Source organism: Caretta caretta, chromosome 11, assembly GCF_965140235.1.
Source record: "Caretta caretta isolate rCarCar2 chromosome 11, rCarCar1.hap1, whole genome shotgun sequence".
In the NCBI taxonomy this organism is placed as follows: Eukaryota; Metazoa; Chordata; order Testudines; family Cheloniidae; genus Caretta; species Caretta caretta.
The window spans coordinates 76,619,823-76,639,900 of NC_134216.1; the positions used below are offsets into that span (position 1 = coordinate 76,619,823).

Consider the following 20,078-nt stretch of genomic DNA (forward strand, 5'->3'; position numbering starts at 1 on the left):
GGTAAAAGCTCCCCAGGAGCATAAGTTTCTGTCTGCACGTGCTCCAGATGCCTGTCTTATGCCTAAGTCCTGGAGTGATTCATGAACCAGGGAAGATAGGTGGGCAAATATCTATCTTGTATGTGGCCCATTCTGGTAGGCATGGTCAGAAGCCACTTATGTGCCATTCAGAACCTGGCTGGAGGAAGAAGACATGGTGTCACCACTCACCTTGTAACTCTTTGCCCACCAGTTAGTGCACTCACCTGGGGTGTGGGAGACCCAGGTTCAGGCAGATGGGAAGAATGGCCATGAGCAAGGGTCTTCCACACCTCAGGTGAGCACTCTAAGCACTGGGCTACAAGTTATAAGGTGGGCCCCAGCCCATCTTCTCGTTTTGTGTGAAGTTAGGCACCTGCTTACTTCATTCTCATCAGAAACCCCTTAGTCACCTAAACCACCTGATTGGAGGGGGCAGGTTCCAAGCTCCCATTGGCTAGCTTAGGTGGCTCTCGACCTCACACGTTGGCTTTCATGAATTGCATTCTCAGGAACCCTTCTCTCCCCATTCCTGGTGTAGGGAGCCTGGGCCCCTAACTCACCTCTGTGGATCCCCGTGTTCTTCCTGTGACTTTCTCAGTGCTCAGTGTCAGGAGGCCTAACTTCCATTCACATCCCTTTGTGAATCTAGCCACTGCTGAGGGGTGTCTTTTGTTTTTGTTACCTTGGGGTAAACAAGGTGTGTGAGCTAAAACAGTGGGGGACAAGGCACTTCCATTTTATGAATGAGGAAAAGGCCTAAGAAAATGTCTCTGAAATCAGACCAGAGGGCAGTGCGCTGACATGTGCGTGCCAAGGTACAAAAGTGCAAATATTGCGTTGAAAACTTGTTCCGTATGTGTAACAGTGACAATGAGGGGAGGGGTGGGGAGGACAGGGAGAAGGAAAGGGTCTGTGTAAGGAAGAGTGGTAAATTTTGTGCCTAATAGCTTGTGTTTAAAAGGTGTTCATAAGTATTCCAAATACTGTTTACAGTATTTTCAGTGGTTTGTAAGTACAGTATTAGATATTTAGGCCATATTGTTTGCTATACAAACTATCTACAGTGGAAAGAAACTAACAATGCCTTAATTCACGGTTTTACTTAAACAGCTGTGATGTTTAACTCCGTAGAATGCTTTTCCAAATTACAAAAATACCTTTCTTTCTTTGTGTCCAAATTAAAAACAGAGATTTCACAATGGTAGCACATTGTGACAGGAGTGCCTCTATCCCTCACAACTTGCTACCCCAGGACCAGGAGATTCATAGGTTCCAAGCCCAGACGGGACCACTGTGATCATCTAGTCTGACCTCCTGTGTAACCCGCACCCAAGAGCCCTTCCTCACTCCTGGGATCTGCAGTGAGACTGAGTGTGGGTGGGGTGGGTGCAGCATCTGGGGCCCAACAGCCCCAGTTCCTGCTCTGTCCCTGCCTCTCTCAGGGTGAGACCCACCTGCGTAGGGCTGCCAGGTGTCCGGTTTTTAATGGAACATCCGGTCAAAAAGGGACCCTGGTGGCTCTGGTCAGCACTGCTTTCAAATCCAAGGAGGCTTCTACCAAGGCCCCAGCCTAGGAGTCGGCCCTCTCCTGGAGGAGCTTGAGGACGTACTTGAGCCAGAACTGGAGCTCTGGAGAGCAGTGAGCGGGAGCAGGGCCTCAGAGAAGGGGCGGAGGGCAGGGCAAGGGTGTTCAGTTTTGTGTGATTAGAAAGTTGGCAATCCTACACCTGCAACCTCTAGAGAGATGGAGCAACCCCGCCCCCCCTTCCAGCCTAGCAGGGGGCTGCAGCTTTGAGTGGGGGACTCTACCCCCTCTGTGCCCCATGGCAGGGAGTGGGGCTGCAGGGGAAGGCTGGGGCCGTGAGTGAGAGGGGGATGGGGGCTGTGCTGGGCTCCCATGCCCAGGGCAGGGGGCTGGAATTCCCCTCCCCACCCCTCCTTCACCTCTCCTGCAGAGCCCAGCCACGGGGGGGGGGGGGGGGGGGCTGGGGGAGGTTATCCAGCGAAGGACAGGGAGGCTGCACCAGCCATTTCAAGCTCGGTTCCAGCTGGCCAAAGGAGTTTATTAATATTCCCTCCCCGAGTGCTTGGAGGCTGGGTTTGCTGGTGTGTTATGGGAATGAGCAGATGAAAAACCATTAAGAACTGCCCTACGTCTGGAGTTATTGTTCAAGTCCCCATCCACCCGTCTTCCCTCCAATGAGTTATAAATAGCTCAGCTGCAGCCCTGCGGTGGGCATTGCCCCTCTCGCCTCCCCTACTCATGGTAACGCTCTTAAAACAGGATGGGGAACCATGCAGACAGTTGGGGCCCAGGGCCATAGCTGCTGAGCAGCCACAAGTTAAAATGAAGCCAGGCTCGGTGTCTCCCAGGAGCTGGCCTTCGTGCAAACTAACAGATGCTCCCCAGAAACGGACATTTAATAACGGAGGGAATTTTATTGATCCACTTACTGCTGGTGTAACCTGGGGTTCCCTGAACCCAAAGGTCTCAGTAACTTTAAGCTCTGAGAGCTGGTTGCAGGACAAACCAAGGGCAATGCAGTGCTTCCATCTGCTATGTGCCTGATACAAACAAATCAAAACCACGTGCTTTCACTTTAAAGCCAGGACTTTATTAGTCTCTAGTATTTGCCTTGGAACACAAAGTCATTGCTTTGTTTAGTCTCAAGCACACCCAAACACAACAGGTTACAGAGCACCCCAAACCGATAATTACCCCCTCAGGTGTTTGGAGCAGTATTTGGACTCAGTCGCAGATTTCTGGTGGCCGGCCTTTCGTCTGTGGCTGGAGGTCTTCTTGATGTGTCCACGAAGCAATCTGCCTGACCCAAACCCACAGTTCCCTTCTTATACTGAAAAAGTTACAGAGACATGTCACTCAAAAAAAAAAAAAAAAGAAAAAGAAAAAAGTTACATAGTTGACCAAACAAAATCAGTCCCTAGGCAAAAAGCAGGTGTTACAAAAACATGTTACTAAACAAATAATTGTTAAGCAAGCAATTTCCAAGCAATTAGTTTGGCACTTGTATTTCCCCATAATAACAGTCCTGAAATATAGCCAGACTTCCTGTTTTTCACAAAAAGAACAGGAGGACTTGTGACCTTAGAGACTAACAAATTTATTTGCGCATGAGCTTTCGTGAGCTACAGCTCACTTCATCGGATGCATTCAGTGGAAAATACAGTGGGGAGATTTATATACACACAGAACATGAAACAATGGGTGTTATCATACACACTGTAACGAGAGTGATCAGGTAAGGTGAGCTATTACCAGCAGGAGGGGGGGGGGGACCTTTTGTAGAGATAATCAAGGTGGGCCATTTCCAGCAGTTGAACAGTGGAAGTCAACGAATGGCTACGCAGGTGGTGTCGGAGAGAAGGTTTTGGATTCTTTGACCATGGGATGGTGTCCAAGAAGGAGGAGTGCTGGGCAGAGATGGGCTCCACCTAACGAAGAGAGGGAAGAGCATCTATGCAAGCAGGCTGGCTCACCTAGTGAGGAGGGCTTTAAACTAGGTTCACCGGGGAAAGGAGACCAAAGCCCTGAGCTAAGTGGGGAAGTGGGATACCAGAAAGAAGCAAGAGCAGGAGAGCGCAAGAGGGGAGGGCTCCTGCCTCATACTGAGAAAGCAGGACGATCAGCGAGTTACCTTCAGTGCCTATACACAAATGCAAGAAGCCTGGGAAACAAGCAGGGAGAAGTGGAAGTCCTGACACAGTCAAGGAATTAGGACGTGATTGGAATAAGAGAGACTTGATGGGATAACTCACATGACTGGAGCACTGTCATGGATGGATATAAACTGTTCAGGAAGGACAGGCAGGGCAGAAGAGGTGGGGGACTTGCACTGTATGTAAGGGAGCAGTATGACTGCTCAGAGCTCCGATATGAAAGTGCAGAAAAATTGGAGAGTCTCTGGATAAGCTGAGAAGTGTGAGTAACAAGGGTGATCACCCCAGTATCTGCTGGGAGAGCAGTACAGCAGAGCACAGAGAATCCAGGAAGTTTTTGTAAAATGTAGGGGACAATTTCCTGGTGCAAGTGCTGGAGGAACCAACCTGCTGCTCACAAACCAGGAAGAATTAGTAGGGGCAGGAAAAGTGGATGGGAACCTGGGAGGCAGTGACCATGAGATGGTCAAGTTCAGGATCCGGACACAAGGAAGAAAGGAGAGCAGGAGAATACAGACCCTGGACTTCACAAAAGAAGTCTAGGCAGGATCCCCTAGGAGAATAACAGGAGGGGGAAAGGAGTCCAGGAGAGCTGGCTGTATTTTCAAGAATCCTTATTGAGGTTGCCGGAACAAACCATCCCGATGTGTAGAAAGAATAGTAAATATGGCAGGCAACCAGCTTGGCTTAATAGTGAAATCCTTGCTGATCTTAAACACAAAAAAGAAGCTTACAAGAAGTGGAAGATTGGACAAATGACCAGGGAGGAATATAAAACTATTGCTCGGGGATGCAGGAGTGAAATCAGGAAGGCCAAATCACACTTGGAGTTGCAGCTAGTAAGGGATGTTAAGAGTAACAAGAAGGGTTTCTGCAGGTATGTTCGCAACAAGAAGAAAGTCAGGGAAAATGTGGACCCCTTGCTGAATGGGGGAGGCAAGCTAGTGACAGAGGATGTGGAAAAAGCTAATGTACTCAATGCTTTTTTGGCCTCTGTCTTCACGAACAAGGTCAGCTCCCAGACTACTGCACTGGGCAGCACAGCATGGGGAGGAGGTGGCCAGCCCTCTGTGGAGAAAGAAGTGGTTCGGGACTATTTAGAAAAGCTGGAGGAGCACAAGTCCATGAGGCCGGATGCGCTGCATCCGAGAGTGCTAAAGGAGTTGGTGGATGTGATTGCAGAGCCATTGGGCATTATCTTTGAAAACTCATGGCAGTTGCAGGAGGTTTTGGATGGCTGGAAAAAGGGAAATATAGCACCCATCTTTGAAAAAGGGAAGAAAGAGAACTTAGGGAACTACAGTCCGGTCAGCCTCATTTTGGTCCCCATCAAAATCATGGAGCAGGCCCTCAAGGTAGATGAGGCTTTCTTCCGGCAGCTCACGGAAGCTACTGGATCGCATGCCCTGATTCTCATGGGTGACTTTAATTTTCCTGATATCTGCTGGGAGAGCAATACAGCGGTGCATAGACAATCCAGGAAGTTTTTGGAAAGCGTAGGGGACAATTTCCTGGCGCAAGTGCTAGAGGAGCCAACTAGGGGGGGCGCTTTTCTTGACCTGCTGCTCACAAACCGGGTAGAATTAGTGGGGGAAGCAAAAGTGGACGGGAATCTGGGAGGCAGTGACCATGAGTTGGTTGAGTTCAGGATCCTGACACAGGGAAGAAAGGTAAGCAGCACGATACGGACCCTGGACTTCAGGAAAGCAGACTTCGACTCCCTCAGGGAACGGATGGCCAGGATCCCCTGGGGGACTAACTTGAAGGGGAAAGGAGTCCAGGAGAGCTGGCTGTATTTCAAGAAATCCCTGTTGAGGTTACAGGGACAAACCATCCCAATGAGTCGAAAGAATAGTAAATATGGCAGGCGACCAGCTTGGCTTAATGGTGAAATCTTAGCGGATCTTAAACATAAAAAAGAAGCTTACAAGAAGTGGAAGGTTGGACATATGACCAGGGAAGAGTATAAAAATATTGCTCGGGCATGTAGGAATGTTATCAGGAGGGCCAAATCGCACCTGGAGCTGCAGCTAGCCAGAGATGTCAAGAGTAACAAGAAGGGTTTCTTCAGGTATGTTGGCAACAAGAAGAAAGCCAAGGAATGTGTGGGCCCCTTACTGAATGAGGGAGGCAAACTAGTGACAGAGGATGTGGAAAAAGCTAATGTACTCAATGCTTTTTTTGCCTCTGTTTTCACTAACAAGGTCAGCTCCCAGACTGCTACGCTGGGCATCACAAAATGGGGAAGAGATGGCCAGCCCTCTGTGGAGATAGAGGTGGTTAGGGACGATTTAGAAAAGCTGGACGTGCACAAGTCCATGGGGCCGGACGAGTTGCATCCGAGAGTGCTGAAGGAACTGGCGGCTGTGATTGCAGAACCATTGGCCATTATCTTTGAAAACTCATGGCGAACCGGGGAAGTCCCGGATGACTGGAAAAAGGCTAATGTAGTGCCAATCTTTAAAAAAGGGAAGAAGGAGGATCCTGGGAACTACAGGCCAGTCAGCCTCACTTCAGTCCCTGGAAAAATCATGGAGCAGGTCCTCAAAGAATCAATCCTGAAGCACTTGCATGAGAGGAAAGTGATCAGGAACAGCCAGCATGGATTCACCAAGGGAAGGTCATGCCTGACTAATCTAATCGCCTTCTATGATGAGATTACTGGTTCTGTGGATGAAGGGAAAGCAGTGGATGTATTGTTTCTTGACTTTAGCAAAGCTTTTGACACGGTCTCCCACAGTATTCTTGTCAGCAAGTTAAGGAAGTATGGGCTGGATGAATGCACTACAAGGTGGGTAGAAAGCTGGCTAGATTGTCGGGCTCAACGGGTAGTGATCAATGGCTCCATGTCTAGTTGGCAGCCGGTATCAAGTGGAGTGCCCCAAGGGTCGGTCCTGGGGCCGGTTTTGTTCAATATCTTCATAAATGATCTGGAGGATGGTGTGGATTGCACTCTCAGCAAATTTGCGGATGATACTAAACAGGGAGGAGTGGTAGATACGCTGGAGGGGAGGGATAGGATACAGAAGGACCTAGACAAATTGGAGGATTGGGCCAAAAGAAATCTGATGAGGTTCAATAAGGATAAGTGCAGGGTCCTGCACTTAGGACGGAAGAACCCAATGCACAGCTACAGACTAGGGACCGAATGGCTAGGCAGCAGTTCTGCGGAAAAGGACCTAGGGGTGACAGTGGACGAGAAGCTGGATATGAGTCAGCAGTGTGCCCTTGTTGCCAAGAAGGCCAATGGCATTTTGGGATGTATAAGTAGGGGCATAGCGAGCAGATCGAGGGACGTGATCGTTCCCCTCTATTCGACATTGGTGAGGCCTCATCTGGAGTACTGTGTCCAGTTTTGGGCCCCACACTTCAAGAAGGATGTGGATAAATTGGAGAGAGTCCAGCGAAGGGCAACAAAAATGATTAGGGGTCTGGAACACATGACTTATGAGGAGAGGCTGAGGGAGCTGGGATTGTTTAGCCTGCAGAAGAGAAGAATGAGGGGGGATTTGATAGCTGCTTTCAACTACCTGAAAGGGGGTTCCAAAGAGGATGGCTCTAGACTGTTCTCAATGGTATCAGATGACAGAACGAGGAGTAATGGTCTCAAGCTGCAGTGGGGGAGGTTTAGATTGGATATTAGGAAAAACTTTTTCACTAAGAGGGTGGTGAAACACTGGAATGCGTTACCTAGGGAGGTGGTAGAATCTCCTTCCTTAGAGGTTTTTAAGGTCAGGCTTGACAAAGCCCTGGCTGGGATGATTTAACTGTGAATTGGTCCTGCTTCGAGCAGGGGGTTGGACTAGATGACCTTCTGGGGTCCCTTCCAACCCTTATATTCTATGATTCTATGATTCTGTGATTCAAGGAATCCATTTTGAAGCACTTGGAGAAGAGGAAGGTGATCAGGAACTGTCAACATGGATTCACCAAGGGCAAGTCATGCCTGATTTACCTAAATGCCTTCTATGATGAGATAAGTGGCTCTGTGGATGAGGGGAAAGCAGTGGACATGTTATTCCTTGACTTTAGCAAAGCTTTTGATAGAGTCTCCCACAGTATTCTTGCCAGCAAGTTAAAGAAGTATGGGCTGGCTGAATGGACTATAAGGTGGATAAAAAGCTGGCTAGATCATCGGGCTCAACGGGTAGTGATCAATGGCTCAATGTCTAGTTGGCAGCTGGTATCAAGAGGAGTGCCCCAGGGGTCGGTCCTTGGGCTGGTTTTGTTCAATATCTTCATTAATGATCTGGATGATGGGATTATTTGCACCCTCAGCAAGTTTGCAGATGACACTAAACTGGGAGGAGTGGTTGATATGCTGGAGGGTAGGGATAGGATACAGAGGGACCTAGACAAATGAGAGGATTGGGCCAAGAGTAATCTGATGAGGTTCAACAAGGACAAGTGCAGAGTCCTGCACTTAGGATGGAAGAATCCCATGCACCGCTGCAGACTGGGGACTGAATGGCTCGGCAGCAGTTCTGCAGAAAAGGACCTAGGGGTGACAGTGGACGAGAAGTTGGATAGGAGTCAGCAGTGTGCCCTTGTTGCCAAGAAGGCCAATGGCATTTTGGGCTGTATACGTAGGGGCATTGCCAGCAGATCAAGGGACGCGATAGTTCCCCTCTCTTCGGCATTGGTGAGGCCTCATCTGGAGTACTGTGTCCAGTTTTGGGTCCCACACTACAAGAAGGATGTGGAAAAATTGGAGAGAGTCCAGCGGAGGGCAACAAACATGATTAGGGGGCTGGCGCACGTGACTGACGAGGAGAGGCTGAGGGAAGGGGAATTGTTTAGCCCTGGTCTACACTGGGGGAGGGACTTACCGTGGCATCTTCACGGTGGTGAGTCGACTCCTGCCGCTCCCCCGTCGACTCCGCTTGCCCCTCTCGCGGCGGTGGAGAACAGGAGTCGACGGGAGAGTGTTCGGGGATCGATTTATCGCGTCTGCCCCCCCCGGCCCCCCAAGCCCCCTGCCTGAGTGAAAGTGGCACGTCTCGCCCTGGCCTCCGCTGCCGGCAGCTCCAGCCGCGCACAAGAGCACCTGGGAAGGGGGAGCAGGAGGGGGACACACATGCTTGGCAGCCCCCCCCTCCCCTCTCCCGGCACCAGACGCCGAGGGGGCTTCTGGCGGGAGACATCTGGAGCGGACCCGCTTGACTCACCTGAGCAGCTGCTGGGGCTTCGGTGAGTGTTTGACCCTCTGACCCCCCCCCACCCACCCCTCTGCAAACACTGGGCAAGGGGCAGCCCTGTCCCCAGCCCCAGTGACGCTATGAGGAGGGGGAGCAGGGGAGGAAGGAAGCCACATGTGATGGCAGTTCCCTCCCCACAGCCCCCACCCCCCCTTCCAGAGCCCACACCCCTCTCTGGCCCCCAACTCCTTCCCAGAGCCTGCACCCCCAGCCTAAAGCCCGCACCCCATCTCTGACCCACAGCCTGCATCCCTCACCCCCTCTGTACCCCTAGGCCCTGCCCGAGTCCAGAGCCTGCACCCAGCTCCCAAACTCCATCCCACAGCCTGCACCCCCATCCCCTTCCCACACCCCCCTCCTGCACCCAAACTCCCTCCTGCACCCCCACCCCTTCCCCCAGCCCAGAGCCTGCACCCCCATCCCCTTCCCACACCCCCCTCCTGCACCCAAACTCCCTCCTGCACCCCCACCCCTTCCCCCAGCCCAGACCCTACACCCCCACCCCCTTCCCACACCCCCATCCTGCACCCAAACTCCCTCCTACACCCCCACCCCTTCCCCCAGCCCAGAGCCTACAACCAAACTCCGTTCCAGAGCCTGCACCCCTCCCTCCGCAGCCCCTCCCATCCCCAAACTCCCTTCCAGAGCCTGCACCCCTCCACCCATCCTGCACCCCCACCCTGTGCCCCAGCCCGGAGCCTGCACCCAGCACCCAAACTCCATCCCAGAGCCTGCATCCCAGACTCCATCCTAGAGTGGTGAATAGGACAGATTACTAACTCATCACGGTGGGTTTCAGCCCCCTAGGATCACCTGTCAGGATTTTTCCTTCCTTTAAAGAGGGCAGAACCCAAACCCCATTCAGAAGATGCGAGGAATCTTACAGTAAATTCTTCCCACATAGTCCCCTCTGTAATCCCATCTGTCAGAGCTTGCCTTAGCACACGAAAATAAGGCCACACAGTGGTAACCAAACAAACAAGACTTTATTTACGATGGGGGAAAGGACTAGGATAGGCTAGAGAAGGGGTGGAGTAACAAAACTTTAACTCTGGAAATGCTCCACTCTCACAAACAATTACACCCACGAGGAAATGTTGATGTGCTTTCTACCTTCTCTTGCAGGGAGAGCGATGGACAGCTTCTGCTCTCTTGTCATTGGACGTCAGGGACAGACTTCGATGATGGACACAGGACCGGGTGAGTAGATCTAACTAAAAACCCTCCCTATCCCTCTTTGCGTCGTCTCTGCCTGGATGTTAGACCCTATCTACGCGGATTCAATCCGTGCGTGGGAGTGTGCTTCCCAACCCAAATGAATATAGCCAATGGCAAAAGGTCACCAGATTCTTTTGCCAAGTCCAAGATGGCCACCTTACAGACAACATAAAACGTACATGCCTTTCTTCCCTTCTTTTACGAAAATTTGGCAGGGGCAAACACCATTTTACACACCAAGAGAATGCATTTGACCAATCAGGGGACGTTGCGGGGCAGGGTGACCCATCCAGAAGGGGGTTGTATCTCCCCTCTGAGAACTCCTCCCTCTGTCCTCAACAACTGAAGTGGACGTCAGCTCTGTAGGACCACCCCGAGAGGGGATTTGACCAAATAGGGGAAGTGCCATAGTGGAGTGAGCTGCCCGCAACAGGATCCTGTGGTCCCTAAAAAGTCCTCACACCGCCCTTTACCAATTGGCGAGGGTTTCTCTCCCACCTTAGGCCATCTCAGAAGGTAAACGTGTACCAATCCAGAACAGGTTTAGCCCGAAGGCCTAGGCCATGATTTCTGCAAAAGACATCCTTGGAACGAGACGGGATCTTCCACGCAGTGTTGTGTTGCGACTTCCAGGAGGATGCTGCCAGCCACGCAAACATGGAGCTCCAGAGATCGGCGGCTTCTGGCCTAGACCTTCGGGCACTGCCTATTCTGATCGGTACGTTACCCTTGTGGGATGGCCTATGGGGTGTGTGAAACCCTGACCTATTAGTAGAGGACAGTGGGGGGATTTCATGGAGCAGTGATGGCCCCTCTTGCGGGCAGGTCACCCCACCACAGCACTTACCCAATTTGGTGAAATCCCCTCTCTGGCTGGTCCTCAGGGGCTGAGGCTCACCCCAACTGGGAGGAGTTCTCGGAGGGGTCACGTGACCCACTTCCGGATGGGTCACTCTGCCCCAGAACTTTCCCCCATTGGTCAAATCCATTCCTGAGGCAGATGGATGGAGATAAAACACCCCCAGATTGGTAGAGGAGTGGCAGGAGCTCTTAGAGAGGTCACATGCTACTCCTTGCTTCTACTCATATTTGCATCCTGACCCCGAAAGTCTTATATCATGGTGTGGGTCTTATGGTGACAGATGGGCGATGCCTTAGGGGTAAAGGGGCGAGGTCCCATGGGTGAAACTAAATAACTGTCCTTAGCCTCAGGGTGGTTTGGCCTTATGGCCAGAGCCAAAATGGCAGCCCTCCCACTCAGGGCTGTGTGGCCCAACGCCCAGAGTCCGTGCGGCCGCCCGCTCCGTCGGGGCTGTGTGGCCCAACGACCAGAGTCCGTGCGGCCGCCCTCTCCGTCGGGGCTGTGTGGTCCAATGGCCAGAGTCCGTGCGGCCGCCCTCTCCGTCGGGGCTGTGTGGCCCAACGACCAGAGTCCGTGCGGCCGCCCGCTCCGTCGGGGCTGTGTGGCCCAACGGCCAGAGTCCGTGCGGCCGTCCTCTCCGTCGCGGCTGTGTGGCCCAACGACCAGAGTCCGTGCGGCCATCCTCTCCGACCGGGGCTGTGTGGCCCAACGACCAGAGTCCGTGCGGCCGCCCTCTCATCTGGGGCTGTGTGGTCCAATGGCCAGAGTCCGTGCGGCTGTCCTCTCCATCCAGGGCTGTGTGGCCCAACGACCAGAGTCCGTGCGGCCGCCCTCTCCGTCGCGGCTGTGTGGCCCAACGACCAGAGTCCGTGCGGCCATCCTCTCCGACCGGGGCTGTGTGGCCCAACGACCAGAGTCCGTGCGGCTGTCCTCTCCGTCGGGGCTGTGTGGCCCAACGACCAGAGTCAACGGCTGTGCAGTCTAGTGGCACAATGGGGACGTGGGCAGCCACCCGAGGATGAATGGCAGCCAGGGCAGGGGGACCCAGACTCTCCTTACTCCCCCTTGCCCTAGCCCAGGGCCTTGTCCGTGGCCAATGTGTTTGCCGTTGAGTCAGTGGGGATCCAACCAGAACATGCTGACGTCACTCAGCATGACAATGGCTCGTTCACCCAGGTTACTTCAGAGGAGAAGTCTCTAGGCCACGGGCTGGGGGTCTCTGGGCTCCCGGCGTGGGAAACTCCCAGACACTCCGATCTCCCTTGGACGTCTGCAGGCACCCGGGGGTGCGGCTGGGTCTCGGCGCCTCGGGGCTCTGCAGTCAGGGGCTTCAGCTGCTTCTGGACTGGTGCATCCTCCATTTTCGGCGCTCTGCCTAGCGTGAGCTGAGCTGCTCCCTTTCACACTGGTGCTCCAGTTGTAGAGTGTCCGGCAGGGCTGGGGAGGGGCTTGGCTTCCTCCGCCTAGACTGTGGGGTTACGTGGGGCTGGTACACCCCGGCACACGCTGCTCGGCCTCTTCTGTCTCCTCCTTCCCGTGCAACAGCTGCTTTGCCATCTCACAAGAGATGGGATCAGTGGTGGGCTCAGTTGGCTCCTGTTGGCCTCTAGATGTCTGGAAGAGGGAGAAAGGGCAGGAGCACAAATTAGAAAAACAAAACCTTCAAGCAGGGTGGTTTTCCACAGCACAAGACCACCCCACTTTGCTAATGTTCATTTGTAACTTCCCGGAGAGCTGGCATTTCTTAAAGAGAGCACCCAACCCCCCACAACCTCCGCTATCCTGGGGGCTGGCAATGGTGAAAGGGAGTCTGGGAGAATTTCTCCTCTCTCCGCCTGGCACTGATGAGTGAGGGAACCACATGCGAGAAGCTGTGTGAATGTCGGGCTCTGTGTGGTGGGGTGAGATGTCCTACATGGTGCCCAAAGGTGGGGTTGTGCTGACTCTGCAGTGACTTCATTCCAGGGAGAGAGATGTCAGAGATCAGCTCCAGGGTGCTGCCCTGTAACAGTGGGTGGGAATGGGGCAGAAGTGGGGCAATGGTGCACTCAGGAAAGGAGCCGCGCTAAGGGGGGCCCGAGCTGCAGCCTCTAAAACCCCTGTGTGCTGCGTTCCAGCCGGGCCGGCTCTGCCTGGCTGGGGTGGGGGCGAGGCGGCTCCGCGCTGCTCTTCCTGCCCCCCCGCAGCCACGTCGCCGCGACCAGCACTGCACCGGGAACCTCTGTCCCGGGGGCTGCTCTTTCCTGTCGGCTCTGCCCTCCCCCCGCGCGTCCCCCCGCAGCTCCCATGGGCCGGGAATCGTTAATCCGGCCCTGGCCCTACTCCCCAGCCTGTTCCAATCCTGCTCTTGACTCCTGACTCCAGCTCCAACCCTTGGCTCCCCTCGGCTCGACCTCCACCACTCTGAGCACGCGGCCCCAGCGCCCCTGCTCCAACCACTGGGCCCAACCAGCCGTGCTTTGGCTTCTGACCCCAGCGATATGGAGGAGTCATTCACCGCACTGCTTTCCATGTGTATGGCCCTGCCCTGGTCAGCGCTGGTTTTCATCTGCCATGGTGCTGCCCAGTCACATGGCTTGATTACATCCCTTTGAACTTCTTCAAAGTCTTCTCTAGGCTGATTAATCTGCACAATCTTGTGTCATCTGCCAATATCCACCTCGTTGTTCAGCCCCGGTTCCAAACATAAGAACATGAGAAAGGCCAGACTGGGTCAGAGCAAAGGTCCATCTAGCCCAGTATCCTGTCTTCCGACAGTGGCCACTGCCAGGTGCCCCGGAGGGAGTGAACAGACAGGAATCATCCAGTGCTCTATGCCCTGTCACCCATTCCTAGCTGCTGGCAAACAGAGGCTAGGGACACCAAAAAGTTGATAAACGTCTGCTGTACGTACCATAGCAGGACAAAGAGCTCTTCTGTGTCGGTCCCGGTTCCCTAGTCAAATGCACAACCCGACACGAGATTTACAAGCTTCTGCAACCATTTATAATGTCTGTTGAGGATGTACCACGTGGTCCTGTCAGATTTCAAAGGCACTTCCTGAAAAGCTGAAACCAAGAGGAAACGGGTTGAAAAGCCTCTGGTGCTGATGTGCCTGGTGCCTAGGAAATCTCCACTCCCGATGGCCATGGCCCCCTGCTATTAGCTCCCCAAGAGTCTAAGGGCACAAGAACAACAACTCCGCTCCTCCCAAAATAGCCCTGCACAGAGAGGAGACCCCATTCTTGTCACTTCCCCCTCCGCTGGCCTACACCCGTACACACACCCCTACACACAGACGGTTGGGGGCACTTGTTCTTTTGATGGAACAGGAAAGTGACAGCCGCAGCGACATTAAACCATCCAACATTTAGGCCGAGATCCACAAAGAGATTTAGGCTCCTAATGTCTACTGAAATCTTTTGTGGCCCTGTGCCTTCATTCCTCAAGAGGTCACAGGGAGAAGTGTTTCCCATGTGCCCTCATGGGATTTCCTATGAGCTGATAACCAATCTCGGAGGGAATCTCCCTGGCCTGCAATCACTCCAGTACAGGGAGGGCAGGTGATGAGGATAATTGTCATCATCATCATCCTTAATAACAACGGCTCTTTTCAATTCTGTCAGGCCTTCCATTACAGACTTTCAGACCTTTATGAAGACACTTTCCCCACACAGCTTTAAGGTTACGTCTATAGTAGGAGATAGAGATGCAATTCCCCTGCTCCCATACACATATTGTGGTACCTCGATGACACTCGCATGACCATCCTTCTTCCTTAAACGCTGTCCTGAGACAGAGAGGGACCTGTGTCCACATTCAAACCTGTGTTCAGGCCCTGTGCTGCACCTCTGTACTTCCCACAGAGGCACAAACACACAGAGGTATTTCCTTACCTTCATACAGGCGGGAGATGCCATCTTCATTCACTGTTTCAGACAACAAATCACAGTAATGGTGGATAGTATTTCCTAGACATACAATGAATACAATGGATCTCATTACTTTTCAAATCCTTCGCTGAAAACTGCTGAAGATGCAGCCATTTCCCCAAGACAGCCCTTCGGAAAATTAAATACATTCCTTACATCTGTTCACAAAGCAGATTAGATAAAGCATCAGATGCCCAGCAGTTACTGAGAAGCTGATTTCTAAAGGAGACTGAATTCACATCAAACCAGCATGATGTGAATTCAATCTCCCCTAGGCGCAGCCAAAGAGCTGTTGTGGACAGGGGAAGTTGGTGCAGTCAATACAGCTAAGTTGCTCCCTTCATCTTGGAATACATGTTAATTCTCTCTCTCTCTCTCTCTCTCACACACACACACACACCCCGTTTTAGGATTCTGGTGCTGTCGGAGGGAACAGAGCAGCCATCTAGAAAAGGGCTTTGAAGGAAACATTTAAAAAAGCTGAAGTGAATTTGCTCTGCTTACCAATGAACAAGGCTGCAGAGTGTCGTATTGTTGTCTGTGAGCTTTCCAGGTAGTCTAGGGCCTGGAACAGGAATTTGGGGATGTGGCTCTTGTTGTTCTGCATCTGGAAAGAAAGAAGGAAGAAATGCACAATATACAAATGACATGTTCTCCCCACAGCGAATAGTCCAGGAAAGCCAAAGGATATAGCCAGGCCATGGCAACCGCCAATACGAACCCATACACCAGAGCAGCACCTCTCTGAAGTCACTGTTGTGTTCTCCAGAACCTCCGCTTTCATTTGAAAAGACAAAAGTTTGGAGGTCTGACAGTTGTGGAGGAAAATGTCAACAATGTGAACGGATTGTAACTCCTGCAGAAATGAACCAGCAGAGAGCCTGGAATAGCGTCTTGCAACCCGACCGAAGCGGATGGGTCCTCAGGCTGTGGGGTTAGAAAGGTCTCTCTCAAGTCCCCATTCACCCCTCTCAAGGCACAAGGAATTCACCTACCAGGCACTTCCCGACACTCTTCAAGAGCTGTGAGGAGCCATCCCAGGCCATGCTGCGGAACAGCCTCTTCAAATGAGCCCAGCCGAGAAACACTGCGCAGCGGAAGAGCGTCAGTTTACATCGCTGCAAGAGAAGGGGAGACCAAGAGGGTTCTCACTGAGAGAGGGATAGTGTGGGGGACACTGGACCTTCTCCACCCCTTGTGCTGTGTGCTGTGATGATGGATGAGGCACGAGGCTCCAGCAGGGAGTGAAGCAGGGAGGAGAAGACTCTGCTTGGGCAAGGGGCTCTGGCGATGACTGGAGTGGGGGCCCCAGGGGATTCTGGCTCTTTGCTCTGAAGGAAATTATGTCCGTGGCACTTACCAGTGTCACACTCTCCTCCTGGTCTGCAAGATGCAGCAGCAGCGGGAGCAAGCAGTGGATGATTTCCTGCTGCACGAGGGCTTTGTCCGGGTCCTGCACCCTGCTCACCACGTTGCCAAGCAGTGAAATGGCAGCTGAGCGCACACTGCCCCTCTCCTGGCAATGACACACAGGGGGTGGGGACGCCCGGTTAAAGCCAGGCAGTATCAGAGCAGAACGCGACAGAGTCATAATCCGCCCGCTGCTCCTGTTCCCCCGTGTGAACTGACTTGGCTGGCGGGAGCAGGGCGGACACCAGGCCAGCGCCATAGACATCTTGTGCAGGGCCTGAGACCCTGTGCAGGACAGCGCAGCCCCAGGGTGTCCCAGAGGCAGTTTCTGTCTGGAGAGCCCAGAATCCCAGAACCCGAGAAGATTTGGGGAGAGGGAGAGAAGTCTGCTGGAGACTGGTCTGGGGAAGGGGAGAAGCCGCTGCTGGAGCCTTGCAGGGATTCGCTGCTACAAAACACAGCATTTCTTTTGCTCTTCGGTGCCCCCGAGAGCCGGGCCATTCCCGACCCACCTCTTTCCTGCTGAGAATCTCCACCTCTTTGGGGGCCTGTGTTCTCCAGACAGCTGGGCATCTGCCCAGGGCCAGGCCCCCTCTCCCCCAGGCCAGGCTGCAGCAGGGGCTGGGAGCATGGCGCTGAGACTGAGCTTTGGCGAGAAGAGCTCTGACAGGGAGGTGGCTCAGCAGGAGATTCCCCACCCATGGCAGGGGCGCTCCTTGGAGGCTCCATGGCAGGCTTGAGGGGCGGGAGCCAAGGAGATGGGGAGAGAGAGACAAGGGCATCAGAGACAGGTGGAGGGGGGGAACGGGCTTCTCCTGGGGTTCCAAGCCTTACGTCATCAATGAAGGGGCGAAGGCTGACTGCAATGTCCTGGGAGATGGAGCCAAGCCCCTCCCTCTTGAGGAGGTAGATGATGTCTCCAGCTTTGTGCATGGCCTCCTTGACACACCCTCCATCCCGGTCACAAAACCTGGCCACGGTTCCTGGCAGCTGGGCCTGTAACCATCTCACCTGCAGGAATGAAGAAGGCAACTCATTACTTTCCGGGCTGACAGCCTGGAGCACATGCTGGACCACTCCCGCCTAGGAGAAACCACGGATGGCAGAGCCCCCCAACGGGGCAGAAAGTCGTTCTCCTGTCACTCTGTGCCAGCTGCTCACTGTAACCTTTGTCGTTGCTCACCCCACCTCCCCCATTGCATCCCATCTGCAATCAGGGCTCCGCTCATGGGAGCAGGGAGCACGTCATGCCTTGATTTGCTCAGGAAAGCACCTCCACCATTTGATGGCTGTGTGTTAAACAACAAGGTTTATGTGGGGATCTGGCTCTCGTTTCCGAGCTATTTGAGAGACATCGGCTTCCTTGGTCCCCTGGGCAATCCACGCCTCTTACCTTTTCTGGCTGGAACACAATACTGCCAAGGCCTCGCAGACTGAGCTTACATATGACGGGATTTGTGTCCTTGGTCCATTCCATGAGCTGCGCCCGGAGCTCTGATTTTGTCAGTACTGTGTCAATGGAAGGACTCTGGAGAAACTGCAAAGAGCCAAATCAACATCAGGTTGAGGAACAGAGGTCTTCCTGGGGGGTCTCTTCCCTGGACAGTCGTCTTTACCAAAGGGCCGCTTACTCCCACCCAAAGTCTCTGGTGCGTAGGGAGCCAGTTGCTGCTGTTTCAGTTGGTTCACTCCCAAAAGTTGGACTCATGCACAGCTCACAAATCAACCCCCAGGGAAAGGGGCGTCTCCAGGCCTCATTGAGCGCCATGTAGAGACCCCTGGGACAGAAGAAAAGCACAACCTCAGGAAAAGGTGAGGAGAGAAGCATGGTCTTGGGGCACTGGGGAAACCTCTCCTCTTGTCCCATAATCCCATCGAGGCACATCCAGCCAGGAGCAATCTCACCCTGTCTCTCCCTCCCTCTCTTTGCCATGCCCCACAACCATCCTTGTGCAGAGAGGAGCTAGCTGGCGGTAAGGCTGCTGAGCTGCTGACAATGTGCCCCAGAGCTTACTGGCCTGAGCTGCTCTCCAGAAAGCCCCCTTGTGCCTATCAACTCATGTATCTCACCTCAATACAGAAAGCCATGGCAATTGTTCTCTGCTCCTCCTCCCTCTCACTCTGGACGATGGTGATTGCCTCTCTGAAAACTGCAGGGAGCTGAGGGTTCTCACACTCGATCATGGCTCTGGAACATGGAACAGAAAGTCCCTTGTGATTTTCAAGGGGGAGAGAGAGTTCCTCTCCAGTTGCTGGGCTGAGCTGGCAGCCTGGAACAGAGGAATATTTCACACGGAAATCCCATTCCCAAGAGAGACCCAGTGAGGAGGAAACTTTGGGCTCCTACCTTGCAATCAGGCCAACACCCTGTGAGTAGTAATATCGGGAGGCTATTGTGTCCCAACCCTGCTGAAACTGGATGATGGCAAATTCCTTCCAGTAGCCGGGCATGGAGAAAAGAGTCTTCACAGCCTCCACTGACGTGCTAAAGAGAAAAAAATACCAGTCTCAGGCAACGAGATCAGCCCCAGGCATGGCAAATCTGCACAAGCCCTGAGAAACACAGCATTGTCAGCAGTAGCTAGCCTCCCCGAGGATAGATCCAGTGTGATATCATGGTGCTTCCCTGCCCAATGGGCCCTGTCTACACTGCAGTTTCGTTGAGTTTCTAACCAATTAGTGACACTGTAGCTTCTTAAGATGATTGGTGTCATCACTCCCTATAGCTGAATACTTGACTCTTTACTGTGACAGGTAACAGGACTCAAGCGGGCATGTGGGGTCGGGTCCTTAGTTGGTGTAAGCGAGCAAAGCGATGTCAGTTTACACCACCTGAGGTGTCTTCCGGCGCTCTGGTTTTCCCGTGTAGATGGAAGCCCCTCACTGTGCCCACAGAACCAGATGAACGGGTCCCTCTTCCTCCTGCCTGCCTGTGAGGCTGAGATCCTGCAGGGCCTGGCCCCATGTGCTGCCGGTGTGGTTCTGTCCGCGTTCAGGGACGGAGGCCCACAGATTTGCTCAGCAGGCACTGATGAAAGCACTGACCCTTTGGCGGGTGGCACAGGTGGATGGATGCACAAACATGACTGCTGCCTGAGTGTGTGGGGAAAGCAGCTGGCATGTGGACGGCGTCAGATGAGCGAGTGTGACTCACAAGAACACACGGCTCTCAACCCTTTTCCCTCAAGAGAGACCTGCACCCAACTGAGCCTGGGCTAACGACAGCACCCGAACCACCGATGGCCATGAACGGACCCCAGGTGTTTAGCAGAACAAATCTGTTCTTCCTTTTCCTTTCAGTCATTACCTTAGGGGGCTGAGGCAGCTGGATCCCTCCTCGGGGCTGGATGTCTCGCTGGCCATGTAGGTCCCTGGCAAGTGCAGATCCATCACATACTGCACTTGCCTAACGCAGAGGATGAGCAGCTGGGGATACATTTCCAGGATGGCTTCTCGGTATCCCCATAGGAAAAGGACCTCATAAATGGTCTTCATTGCCTGAAGGGGGGAAAGAATTTCACTCAACTATCCCAATCTGCCCCCTGCCCCCATTGCCATTTGCGACTGTCCTTTTGTCATGTCTCATTTCCTCTCCAGCGTGTTACAAAAGAGGATTGGCTCCTGAGAGGGGAGGAGACATTTGGAAGCTCCTGAACCTTCCCCCATTGCTGGAACGGAAGCAGGATGGAACCCTATGGAAAGATCAGAAGAGTCTGGGTGACGTTATTCCCCATTATTTCTCTTAATGGTGCAGACCCTGCGCTTTGGCTTTCCAGCTGT

The 20,078-nt window shown here is 53.3% G+C and overlaps 1 protein-coding gene across 1 annotated transcript; it reads right to left on the reverse strand.

Moving 5' to 3' along the window:
- Positions 1-10,984: 10,984 nt before the first annotated feature.
- Positions 10,985-18,779, reverse strand: LOC142068588 (maestro heat-like repeat family member 5). The gene is made up of 10 exons (XM_075118188.1): positions 18,646-18,779; positions 18,369-18,486; positions 17,692-17,835; positions 17,133-17,309; positions 16,249-16,404; positions 15,884-16,006; positions 15,393-15,495; positions 14,853-14,927; positions 13,871-14,024; positions 10,985-12,591 (listed from the first exon to the last, which is right to left on the reverse strand). Exons 1-9 carry the CDS (start codon positions 18,747-18,749, stop codon positions 13,912-13,914), a joined length of 1,113 nt encoding a protein of 370 aa, XP_074974289.1. The 5' UTR covers positions 18,750-18,779; the 3' UTR covers positions 10,985-12,591; positions 13,871-13,911.
- Positions 18,780-20,078: the final 1,299 nt, after the last annotated feature.

Excerpts from the sequence above, each read along its gene's own strand:
- LOC142068588 (XM_075118188.1), bottom strand. The coding sequence starts at position 18,749 with ATGCCCGGCTACTGGAAGGAATTTGCCATCATCCAGTTTCAGCAGGGT. Across the intron at positions 18,487-18,645 it reads GGTGTTGGCCTGATTGCAAG|AGCCATGATCGAGTGTGAGA; the intron begins GTAGGAGCCCAA and ends TCCATGTTCCAG. Across the intron at positions 14,928-15,392 it reads CTCTGCAGCCTTGTTCATTG|GAAATACTATCCACCATTAC; the intron begins GTAAGCAGAGCA and ends TTGTATGTCTAG.